This window comes from Lepisosteus platostomus, chromosome 2 (genome assembly GCF_059453375.1).
Source record: "Lepisosteus platostomus isolate fLepPlt1 chromosome 2, fLepPlt1.hap1, whole genome shotgun sequence".
In the NCBI taxonomy this organism is placed as follows: Eukaryota; Metazoa; Chordata; class Actinopteri; order Semionotiformes; family Lepisosteidae; genus Lepisosteus; species Lepisosteus platostomus.
The window spans coordinates 76,029,523-76,041,899 of record NC_142612.1 but is presented as its reverse complement, the minus strand read 5'-3'; the positions used below and the strand labels follow the sequence as shown (position 1 = coordinate 76,041,899).

The window sequence follows — 12,377 nt, the reverse complement described above, 5'->3', positions numbered from 1 at the left end:
ACAATTCCTACTACCGACCTAGCCGTCTATAAAGCTTTTTCTGGTTGGTGTACTGGGGACCTCGCCTCAACTCCCTGCGTCTCTGGTCAGGCAGAAAACTTCCGTCTTCGGTAAAAAAAAAAAGAACACATAAAAACGGAGTTTGCGGGCTTATTCGGGACGGAAAGAAGCAGGTACGTACTAAATATCAAAAACCGCGCTGAACGTCTCCTTTTTCTGCCAACTTCGTGTCGATGGGTTGTCACTCTTCGAGGTGCCCAGTGAAGTAGTTAGCGAATAGGTATTTCTAATAATGCTGTTGTTATTAATATCGTTAGCTTTCGTCTCGTTGAAGGTTTCCTGGTTCTAGCTTGTCCCCCGAAACAACATCCGCCTGACCGGAATCGGAACCGCCCGGGTCTGATACCGAAAGGCACCTCGTCCGAGTGAGCCAGAGGTCTACGGGCCTCGGCTCGGCCTGTTGTTGTTGGCGCGGAACTCGGTTAGAAAGGTGTCCGCCGGCCCAGCCCTGGGAGCCGGGGGGCTGGTCCCTCACCTGCCGGCAGCCCAGGGACAAGCCCGGCCACCCAGGCCTTGGTATGCGGATAGGACAGATTTTAAAGAGCTGTTTTTTTCCGGGTTCTATACGTCCTCTCCTGGTTGTTTGAAACGACATAGCTATCGCGCTTAGATACAGTTTCGCGTCTCATTTTAAGCTGGAAAAGTTTCCAGCAGGATCAGTGAAGCCTGGCTGGTGATTACCAGCCTGAACTAAAGGTGCCGTATTTCCCATTTTCTGTTTAAACCCGTGACAGCTTTGGAGATGGCAGACCGCCTCGGAGTGAACAGTGCAGTGAGAACAGTAACAATCCCAAAAGTGAATTAAACACACAGCAGGGTCAAATCTCGTTTCGTGTTCTTTATAGTTCGACTAGTGATGTTAAATCGCTACTTTAAAATGGGTTGCATCTGTGCGTTTCGCATTAGTCATTAGCTATATGTGCATGCGTATCAGTTATGCTGAAATAAATAGTCTCAGAACTTGTGACTTTTAGAATCATGAGAATATGATAGGAATTGATAGTGATATTTAATACCTCGCCTTACTGAGTTTCCTAACAGGTTCCTTCAGGCTGGGTTCAGCAGTGTGTGAAATGACTCTGTGGTCATCAGGCTTCTTGTCTTTTCACTTTCTAGAATGAACATCATCAGCTCTTTTTTTTTATTCCCTAAGCAGTTTTCAGTAATGCTTCAAAATAAATGCCCGGGATGTGACCTGCTCTTTATACAGCACTTTATGGGAAGCTGATTGCCATCAGTAAGTGTTTGGGATGATTTCATCTACCCAAATTCAGTTTGGAAAATATTTATCTCAGTGTGGAATTTAATAATTGAACCAGCTGTATGCAGATATTCCCATAATGGGAAATGTGCTGTCCTCCCTCCTACACTGTATTGGTAGATGTGTGAATGATTATACTGTCATTTGAATCAAATCCCTGCCGGTACAACCTGCTATATATACTTAGCAGCTTTGATTTTTGAATCCCAATTTCCAATGCTGCGGAACATACGTTCAGCTTAAGCTACACATTCTTCTTGTGTCGGGGGCTACGTGCTGCGTGCAAACGTTTTTCCAGATTTTGTAAATGGTATTTGTAAATACCAACACTAAATGGTATTTACCAAATCTTATTTACTGGAAGACATTTGACTATCAGGACTATGATTTGGGTGTGACTTCAGGTGACCTGAAGATCTTTCTTAGGAAAAGCTTGTATATTTTACTGCACACCTTGTGAACACCTGTTCATATGAGGTTGTTCTTAAATTCTGGGGCCCTGGAACTATTCCCATTACAGAGCACTGGATGGGGTGCAGAAACAGAGCCATCCATGATAAGACTGAGGTTCTTGTCACTTCTAACATCCCAGATTTTGCTCAAAGAGTTGTTGTGTAGGTGAGTTAGGCGGAGGACTCCCAATCAAGTTCCCTTCTCCTGCTGATAATATGCAGCACTGACCACTCCAGTGTGTTCAAGGAATAAGAACATACCGACCTGTGTCTTCAGCAGAAAGTACCGCCCTGTATATTGGGGCGGAGCGGTGGCTCTCTGGCTAAGGATCTGTGCCTGCCTGTGGCTGAAAGGTTGCCAGTTCGTATCCCGCGGCCGGCACAGGAATCCGACTCTGGGGCCCTGAGCGAGGCCCTTCACCCCAACTGCTCCAGGGACGCCGTATAAATGGCTGAGCCTGTGCTCTGACCCCAAGCTTCTCTCCGGCTGTCTGTCTCATGAAGAGCAAGTTAAGAGTATGTGAAAAAGACAAATTCCTAATACAAAATCCTGTATATGGCCAATAAAGTGATCTTATCTTGTATCCAATCCTGATTTAGTGCATTAATTAAATACTTGATCATTTAAGGCAGTAAATTTAAAAGTGCAGAAAAAATTGTGATGTACGTTGTTTTTTAAAAGAGCTGTGTGGGAACGATTTGATTTTTTTCTTCCGTTTTCTATTTTTGCTTATTTGGTAATATTTCAAAGACAATTCTATCTTATTTTTGCAACTATAAAGGGGTTTTGTTCTATCTCTGTGTACTACCCCTACCCTGACAAGCAAACTGGACAGAAAGCAGTCCTATTGACATAGGCACTGAGAGAGCCTAACTGCAATTTCTGTATTCAACTCAAATGCATGCCGGTATTAATATTGAATTAAAATTCACAATCAGTTGAAAGATGTCAGCAGATGTAATAACATGCACAAGAATAAATTAGGCAGAGACTGAGACTGTGAAAAGGTGAAAAGTGGAAGTAAACCTGGACAGACATGAAGCATCCAGAGCTGGTCAAAGGATTTATAGGTCCTAAGGACGATGGCGCCTGAACCTGCCAAAAGCAGAGAGGTAGAGGGAAGTGGAGGGTTCATTGCTTGTTTGTTCAGCAAGCAGTTTATTGCTTTTGCTGTAAAATCCACCTCACAAATGCAGCTTGTATCAGATGGAACTCAAGATTGGAGAAATGTACACACTTCTTAACTGACATAAAAAGTGACATGCTCACTTACAGTCCTGCCAAAAATGAAAGGAACTGGCGACAGTTACATTTTACTTAAAATATAACACTATTAATGAGCGTGGTTCAGGTAAATGTTTCGTGCCAAGCATCTGACCCTTTCTTATCTTAACTGATTAAATGTCCAAGAAAATTTATATCTGATGAAATTCCCTATTCATTACCTGGGATGAATTTTTTACAGTGGGACTCCTTTTTTTATTAACCATTACAAGTGGAGCTTTATCATGAGGAAACAAACGTCCAGCCTACTATACTTGGACCTCCCTATTGATTGGTGTGTTGTATACAGCAATTAGTGCATCATTCAGCAGGTTTTGTTGTCCATCAGGCTGGACTACAAAAAGAAAACTTGGATTAATCAGTTTGCTCGCAGCATCACATTCTGTTGAGGTGAGGACCACATGTGAGCAATAGGTGCCTGTTTTGCGACGACGAGCCTCATCACAGCTAAACTGCTGATGGATGGGTTATGTTTTTCAGCTAGGAATTGTATTTTTCTTGAAATGATGTGGAAAAACAAAAGATCTGAAGGGTTCTGAATTGTGAGAAATTCGAAGCTCTTTCCTAGAGAGTGGATTCTGGATTGAGTACTTCAAACGTTTTAAGAAGACATTTACAAAAACATGGTGTCACTCTTTCCTTAACAGCCATTTCCTGAAATATGTAGTAGGCTTTGTTGTGTTTAAAACAGGACTTGTGTGATTGATATGTGGTACTTCGTTCACGTCAGGTTGCTGAGACTTATTTGAGTAAATACTGCAGGCAAGCTCTAAAGGCTGACCTTTACACTGTTGCCATAAATACGCCTCAGAAACATAATATTTCACATCCTGCAACATATCCACACTTTCGGTCTGTGTAATGAGCTAGAAGGCATGAACTTTATTCCGTTTAATTAAAGGCAAGAAAAACTGGAAGGGAGGTTTCAGTTTGTGTAGTTGACCAGTTGGCATGAACTTTATTCAATTTCATTAAAGGTGGGTTACACATGAATGGAGCTGTTGAGCTGAATCTGAGGACTGCTCTGGTTGAACGTGGAACACCACACAATACAAACAGGTTTCAGGCTTCATTCTTGAAGGTCCCAGTGTGATTTGTGTTGCAACCCGATTAGAACTCGCAAGCCAACTTTCCTGCTTCTCATTTCTATACACAAGGGTGATGGTTTCACTGGAATTGGTTGAAATGAATTGAAAAATAGCTTATTTCCTAGTGACAATCTTTATAATATGCAGCAAACTCCAGTAGAATAAATACTGTCCCTTTGTTCTTTGTAAGCATCTTCCTAAATTTATATGGGCTAGTCAACAATTAAAAAAATTAAAAGAACTTGTATCAAAATCCTTAAGCAGAATGGGTTCAAAAGACTAGTAATGGAAGAAACTGATTACAGAATTTCAAAATCTTCCCTAAATAATTAGTCTTGATTTGTTCAGGGCCTGGCTTAATTTGAAGGCTTCAATCCAGTCACCAACAGTACATCTAAAATGGGTTATTTTGGTACAGCTCTAGTGTTTCCACAGACGTTTTGTGGAGTTCTGTGCTTTTGAGTGGTATTCTCAACATGTGCTATAAAATTGTCATGACTTCAATTTAGGTAATTCAAAAACTGGACCTCTCTATATTGTTCTCCAAGCCACCTTAAGTGTAATTTGGTTCACTCATCAGTAATTACCCTTCCTGGCAGAGCAATTAACTAGGAACTGTTTTTTCTCATTATCCCATGTAAAAGGATTGAGAGGTGTGTGGGCTTTTTTAAATGCAATCAAATTGAAGGTTCTCATATGAAGTTGAAATTAATGGGAAAGAATGCATGAAATATTGTAACACAGTGCTACCAGCTGTTTGAATTATTGCACAAAAAGTGAAGTCTTTAGTCATTGAGAAGTTTTAATGTACATCACAGAGAATGAAGGGAAGCCAGGATTATATAAATTAGATTTAATAGCTAGCTGTAAACTACTTAATTTTAATGAGGCAATAAAATGCATTTGGGCTACTTAATATAAGGCACATTTAATGAATTGTATTTTTTTCACCAAGACAGGCAGTTTAAACCTGCATCCAGATTTAACCTATCTGCAAACAGTGCCCTGGATAATAGAGTATTAGAAAAGGATTTCTTTACATCATTTGATCTTTAGGGGGTCTGAACTGCAGAGTTTGCACTCTTAAAAGAGGCCATAGAGAAATGTTGACCATATTCATATATGTGCCGGCCTGTACAGGACAAGCACTACACTGGAAGTGCAGAACAAAAGTTTAGAACAAAGATTTTTTTCTGGGAGGAAGTCATGTTCAAGCTGTTAGCGTAAATGAAAAGGTAACCTGTTTTTTGGTTCGTGTTTGTGTATGCCGTATCTTTTTTTTTTATATTGTTCCTCAAAAAGTTGCCCTTCCGTTGTGGAAGTGACTGGATTAAAAACAGTGTGGGGGGGCGAATCCGCTGTCACTTCACTTTAAATCACCAACACTGCAGCTTGACTCAAGCAGGTGCCCAACAATGGTGGAAAAGAACGTTGTTTAACTTTCCTATATAACGTGGGGATCGATCTAACACTGTCACTCCTTCATTTCCAGGGAAATTGTTTTCTGGCCCTGAACTTTTCACCACACTCCATCCGGGCAGAGACGCAGCGGTGGATGAAGTGAGATTTGATTCTGTAGCACTTTTTCACCAAAAGGGGGGCTTCGGACGAGGATGACAATGGAAGAGATGAAGAATGAAGCTGAAACGACCTCGATGGTTTCCATGACGCTGTACGCGGTCATGTACCCCGTTTTCAATGAGGTAACGGGAGAGCCAAAACATTCAGTAACGTTCAAAATGAACAATGAGACACGAACCTGAAGGCCCAAGTAGCAGCTGTCGAAGTGCATTTAAAACTGTGAACAGGAGGCACTTCTTTCCCTAAGGGGACTTGCGTGGAGTGTAGAACAAACTGCCTGGCCATGTCTTTTTGAAGCTGTTGTCCTAGTTTCTTTCGAGAAATGGCTGGATGAGATCCTTTCCCTACTAATTTTAGCCTGAACAGATGGGCCAATAGGCTTTCCCTCAAATGTAACATCGCATGTTCTCAGCAAAGCTGGAGCATAGTCCTTAGACAGTGGTTTTTAGCAAAATATCAGGAAACAGAACGTGTTGTCATTAAATCGTCCAGAGCCCGGGTAGCCCACGTAAAGACGCTTGCTCAGAGTACAGGTTTGACCTGGATGTCTCCAGCCTGTGGCGATGAGCTGGCTGTGACTGTGATCCCTCAGGCAGTGATGCTACCAGGGTTGAGTGGGAGGGGCTCTTCTAGGGTCCTCTAGCTTTTTGGGGGGACAGTGCGTTATGCTCCTTAGCAGGTGCTGGTGTTGGCATGGGACGTGCCTCTCCTTGACTTGGTACTTGATACTTTACTTCTCCTTGACTTGGTACTAATCTCCTGGAAGAACCTTATCATGTGCCAAATAACAAGTGGATGCCAAGGGGTGTGGGTAGGAGCAAGTCAGCTTGTCCTCGTTCTTCCTAAGCAGTATAGGAGATGATCCTAAAATAAATGAGACTTCCTTTGTTTATTAACAAAAACAAAAAAAAAAAACAGCCATGCATTTCTGCACACTGCCAAAAATGCTGTCTTATCTCCTGCCTGTGTGTCAGCATGTCACAAGACCAAGCTGCAGGTTTCTGCTGTGTTGGTGTCTGTTCCATTCTGTGCCCGGATGGGTATTACAAACTGTATTTGTGTCATGATGGCTTCTTGCTACAGCTAAAACAGATCTGTAGTGTGGCAATTCTCGGCCCATAGTACTGTAACTTTTTTTGATAATTTTAATTAAGTGCACCAAAGTACAGGCTTGAGTTAGCCTTATATAATTAGCTAGTTGCTGTACCTCTACAGACTTTATAATGCAAATTAATTGCCTGCCCACTTTGATTATCGGTGGCCTACATTTGAACAGCAAAGGAAGGAGCTAATCCAGGTATTTATCTTTGTGTTGGAACACACACGCCAAACCAGATGCATCCTCACCATCTGCATGACCGATGAGGGAGATATCGTCAGCATCTTCCCCCCTCCCCCCCCTTTCTGAATAAAGAATACACTCATTATTTTCTTACTTGAATCTCAGCAGATGCTAATGAATCACTTATTAGTCCTGATATCATCATTATCTCTTTATGGAAATCAAAGATGTGTGGATTAAATTAAGGGACTGCCTGGTGTGATGCTCTTATCTGTCTTAATATTAGGGAATTGCTGATGTATTGGCCTGCTGCGTACTATACTATGAGGGAATCAAAGGAGAATAAATTTAGCACACAGCCCATCTGTGGACCTTCTTGATCTCCTTTGATCTCTGCACGGACCTTGATTTTTGGGTAGATGTATATAAAGTTGTGCAAAACCTTTCCCTATCATTTCTTCCTCACAAAGTGAACGCATTGAACTTTTGCGGTGCCATAATTTTTATTTTCATTTGCAGCTGGAGCGAGTAAATTTATCAGCGGCACAGACTCTGAGGGCAGCTTTCATTAAGGTATGTCATTCATTGATTAATATAAAAACTAATCTCTGTAGACTCTCTGTTTTTTATTAAAATGAATACTTTTGGTTTAAATCTGTACAGACCTCCAGGTTCAAATTTTTACCTTCACAACATATCTACAGTTTTGAGGTCCTTTTGCAGGCGATTTGTTATCCTATAAATAGCTCATAACGGGACATGTGCATTGAAGAGCCATGTTTAATAGGTGTTTCAAACAAGATATAATACTATATAAAATCTTATTTGAAATGTTGATTATCTTTGAATCTAGAATTCAGCATCTGTAATATTTTTCTAAATCATGCCATTGCAGGCTGAAAAGGAGAATCCAGGTGTCACTCAGGATATTATAATGAAAATTTTAGAGAAGAAAAATGTTGAAGTGAACTTCACTGAGTCTCTGTTGCGCATGGCTGCTGATGATGTTGAAGGCAAGTTTTTTTTTTAGATTTCCTGCCAATGAAAACTGTAACTCACACTTTCTCTGTACTCATGTAAGACCCTATTAACAGATTTTTCATACATGTGAAGCTGTAATTCAGAAGCAGCTAAACCACTAAAGTATGTTGGTTTTTCTCATAGATGGTGCTGTTTCACCACAAATAAGACTAAACACCTGTACCAGATTTTTTCCTTAGTGTCTTAACGGCTTAACATGACATAAAATTTAAATGAAAAAGTGGTAAAGATGTTTTATTAGGCTGTTTTGTGATGCAGGGTATTTCAAGTTAATGTTTATAATTACTCATAGAAAATGTATTTTATATGCATCCATATTTATTTTTCTCCCTGGAGCTTTGATCGATACAATGGCTTCGTTATGTACTATAGATAGCTTTGTGACAACATATATTTTTTCATTGAGAGATGTGCAATATCTATTTTAAAAATGTATTATTCCCAAGCAATAATTTATTCTAACTAAAACAGTTGATTATTTTAATTTCATTAATACAGTTTCTAAGACCGCTTTGAAATGTGTAGGATCCATATTTCCAGCAGTAAAAAATGAAGATTAAAGTTGGCAATGCTTTAAAGAAAGATCGGGAAAAATTCTGTGGATGTTACATGTTTTTATTTATTGTATTTGCACATGCGGGGGGGGGGGGGGGGGGGCAGATTGCTTCAGCATTTACAATCTAGCCACTCGGATTCATTTTGAGTCTTTTGGGAAAGCCTTTTAGCCCAGCTTTCATTTTGCAGTTACTGACGTTCTCTCCTGGGTTCTGCTCTAGAGTACATGATTGACAGACCAGAGCAAGAGTTCCAGGATCTCAATGAAAAAGCACGCGCACTGAAACAGATTCTCAGCAAAATTCCTGATGAGATTAATGACAGAGTCAGATTTCTTCAGACAATCAAGTTAGTATTGATTTTCAACCTCATCTAATACTTACATAAGACTGTTTTTGTTATTGATTTTTTTTTCCTCTTTTTGCTTAGGATTTTTATATGAGCTTTATTTTTGTTTTTTTCATCTTGAGTTAAATGATTCACTGAGTAACATCTTCAGGATGATCCTTAGTAAAATGTGTTCATTTTGTGCAAGTTAAAATAAAGATGCCAATTTAATGTACTGGTGCAAATTCATTAATGGTGGTGTAGACATAGTCATAAAAATTGGCTTCAATATGGTATTACAGAATTAGCTGTTTTTGCGGGTAAGAAAAGGTAGAGCAAAATGTAAAAGTATCCCTTTTAGTTTTAAAATTGTAGTTTATGAATGTGTGTCGAGTTTTGCAAAGTATCCTGGTAGAGGTTTGTGCTGTTAAAGCTATTTGTGTTTAGCTTTGTCTTTGTGTGTTAAATGTTCTGAAATTTCCCAAATTTAGCCAATACAATGCATAAATAAGAAATGTCTCCTCTGGTGACGAATAGGAATTTGCCTTTTCTGCATTGCTGTCACAAAAAGGAATAGACACTATTTTGTAAAAAAATGTCATGTCATTATTATCTATAGAGACATTGCAAGTGCAATAAAAGAGCTGCTTGACACCGTGAACAATGTCTTTAAGAAATACCAGTATCAGAATCGTAGGGTAAGTATAACACAATTTGATTTTTTTTTTCCCACCAGAATTGCAGTACAGCTTGCATTTGTTTTTTTGGGTGAATAGTTAATTTAGTCTACCAAGCCTGCTACAGCCTTAACAAAATTATTGTACAGTTTGGGAAGATTAAAATATAAACATAGCATTAGGAAACATTTTTTCCTGAAAATAAGCTGAGGATGTGCTGTGTAGTTGACTAATTCAGTCAGTATTTGATGTGGCTTAGTAATTAAAATTAACGTGTGGTTATAGTGTTGTCTGCAAAGAAGAACGACATGTGGTTTGATGTAAATTAATCACCTACTGATCCGATCACTGAAATAACTGTAAATGTTTTTATTGTTTGGAATATCTTACAGCTTAATGTTGAGAGACAAGTATAAATATTAACTTAATTTTCAATTCATTAAGTAATTAAAAATATCTCTGAAGTCAGTGTTTGCCCAATAACCTTAAATGTGTGTTAAAAATCTAGTCACTAGATGACAATGTACAATAAGACAAAATGCATTCGTCTTCACAGACAATCACCACAATCATCTGAACAAGTAAGCATGATCAGAGGTCATGTAAGAATATTTAAATATACTGGAGTGTAAGCACTTACACTCTTAAAATCTTGTCTTCCGTGTTAATAGGGCATCTTTTCAACTCTACACCTCACATAAGTTTGTGTAGTACAAATAGTATGTGTGGTTACCATTCCAGTTATCTTGTAGTTTATCTGAGATGACCCAATGACCTAAAATTTGCCTTTTTGAGTATTTATGCAATTTAAACACGGACCTTAGAATTATATAGGTTTTCGTAGTGACCTTGTAATATGTATAAAATATAATTAAATCATCAATACCCTGGTAGAACTCTGGTCTGTACTTCATAAACATGTATGTTTTGCTAAGGTTATGAACTCTGTAATTTGTAAAAGATTGGTGTTTAAAATGTCAATATAATGACATTTTTTTTGTATTTGCAGGCACTTGAACACCAAAAGAAGGAGTTTGTAAAGTACTCCAAAAGCTTCAGTGACACACTGAAAACATACTTCAAAGATGGAAAGTAAGTGAACATTTTAATGTGATGAAGTGTTGTAAACACATTCTCCTCCCATTTTGGTGGTCTTTGGCATCATTGATACAATTGCCCTCTCAGAATGTTATACTGTCAGTTGAAAGGTACACAAACGACAGTCTATGTGTGTGTATATATATATTGCAGTTCTAAAGTAGCTCTTTGACCTTCGATCTGCTGTAGGCAATAAACAGTTTAATCATTTTATTACACTTCAAGTGTGACCTTGTCTGAAGGACCGAATGCTTGGCTGACGTGAGTTTTTTTTCTCCCCCTTTATAGGGCAATAAATGTGTTTGCCAGCGCCAACCGACTTATCCATCAAACCAACTTGATACTGCAGACCTTCAAAACTGTTGCCTAGAAGCTTCAATTCTTAGAGGTGTAATTTTTAATGTTGGATAGGATAACCTTTATATGTAAAATGTAAAGTTTGACTGTATAATTTATAAGTCTTGCTTCATGGATCCGAGGCAGGGCGTCGGACGGAATTATTGCCAGCCTCCAACATATTTTTGTATTACTTTATTCTAGCTTAATCATGACCTCACAATGAAGATTCCGCATCACTTTTGCTATTGCTATCATTCTATCCAAAAGAAAGCCAAAAGATTTTGCGCCTTAATGTCATGTAACATTCCTTATATGAAGTGTAAATATTGGTATTCTGTTTCAGACATTTTAACTTGAAGAAGAAATGCAAGTTATGTATTTAACAATATTTGGTGGCAAATGTTCAATAAATAGTTTACATATGTTGAAAATTTTAACCGATCCTTTTAATCAAGTGATGTTCCCTTTCTGAGTGATGTGTTTATTACTGGCTGCTAAAACATTTTGGTTTATGAATTAATGGCCTGTTGCCTAAAATTTGCCATTTTGTGCATTCGAATATTAACTTGGTTTAAGAAGACCTTAAAAAATGAGTTCAGGGTCTCGGAGAACTGTCATTTGGTAATTCTGCATTTAGTTTTTGATAATTGTAATAAATGTTTACAGTGTGAAATACGTTCTGTAGAATAAAGTTTTGCAGACATCTTTTACATGTATAAATTCATACAATTTATAAGAGGCTATAAACCGTATGTCATGCTAGCTAATGGCTGTGCCTAAAAGAGTTCACTTTTGCAGAAAATGAACACTGTCAGTAGAGATGTAAAATAGAAATTACATAAATTTATAGCATTGCTTATATGCTAAATACAGTATAAGTAAATACTATAACTTTGCTGTGAATATGTGGCCCAACTCTTGACCATCAGCTCCTGTGTCCTGGATTCAGTTATCATCTCGGATGCCTTTTGTTTGTTCTGTCTGGGTCTACATGGGTTATATGCGTGCTGAAGGGCTGGAGTTTCCTCCAACATTTGAAAAACATTTAGGTTAATTTGTGCCTCTAAATTGCCCCCTGTATAAAAACTGAATTACCTGGTGGTAAGTAACCTTGGTTCTGAAGTGCTGCATTTTGGGCTTTCGTTGTTTTTCGGGCCCTTTTGACTTAATTGAACCTTAATTAAGTGTATAAGAAGTAAAATCGGTCGTTTTCATTGATTTAAGTTGGGTTTCATGTACAGGAACCTGTCACTAGAAGAACTCGAGTTCCCTATCCCTGTGAATCTAGTCTGGTTTTGTCAGAACCTCAAAACCCCAGCACGGCTGGTTCC

The 12,377-nt window shown here is 38.7% G+C and overlaps 1 protein-coding gene across 1 annotated transcript; it reads left to right on the top strand.

Annotated features, from left to right (window-relative positions):
- Positions 1-13: 13 nt before the first annotated feature.
- Positions 14-11,483, top strand: pdcd10a (programmed cell death 10a). The gene is made up of 8 exons (XM_088618653.1): positions 14-173; positions 5,639-5,849; positions 7,529-7,582; positions 7,905-8,022; positions 8,827-8,953; positions 9,552-9,630; positions 10,619-10,701; positions 10,996-11,483. Exons 2-8 carry the CDS (start codon positions 5,760-5,762, stop codon positions 11,075-11,077), a joined length of 633 nt encoding a protein of 210 aa, XP_088474779.1. The 5' UTR covers positions 14-173; positions 5,639-5,759; the 3' UTR covers positions 11,078-11,483.
- The last annotated feature ends 894 nt before the right edge of the window (positions 11,484-12,377 follow it).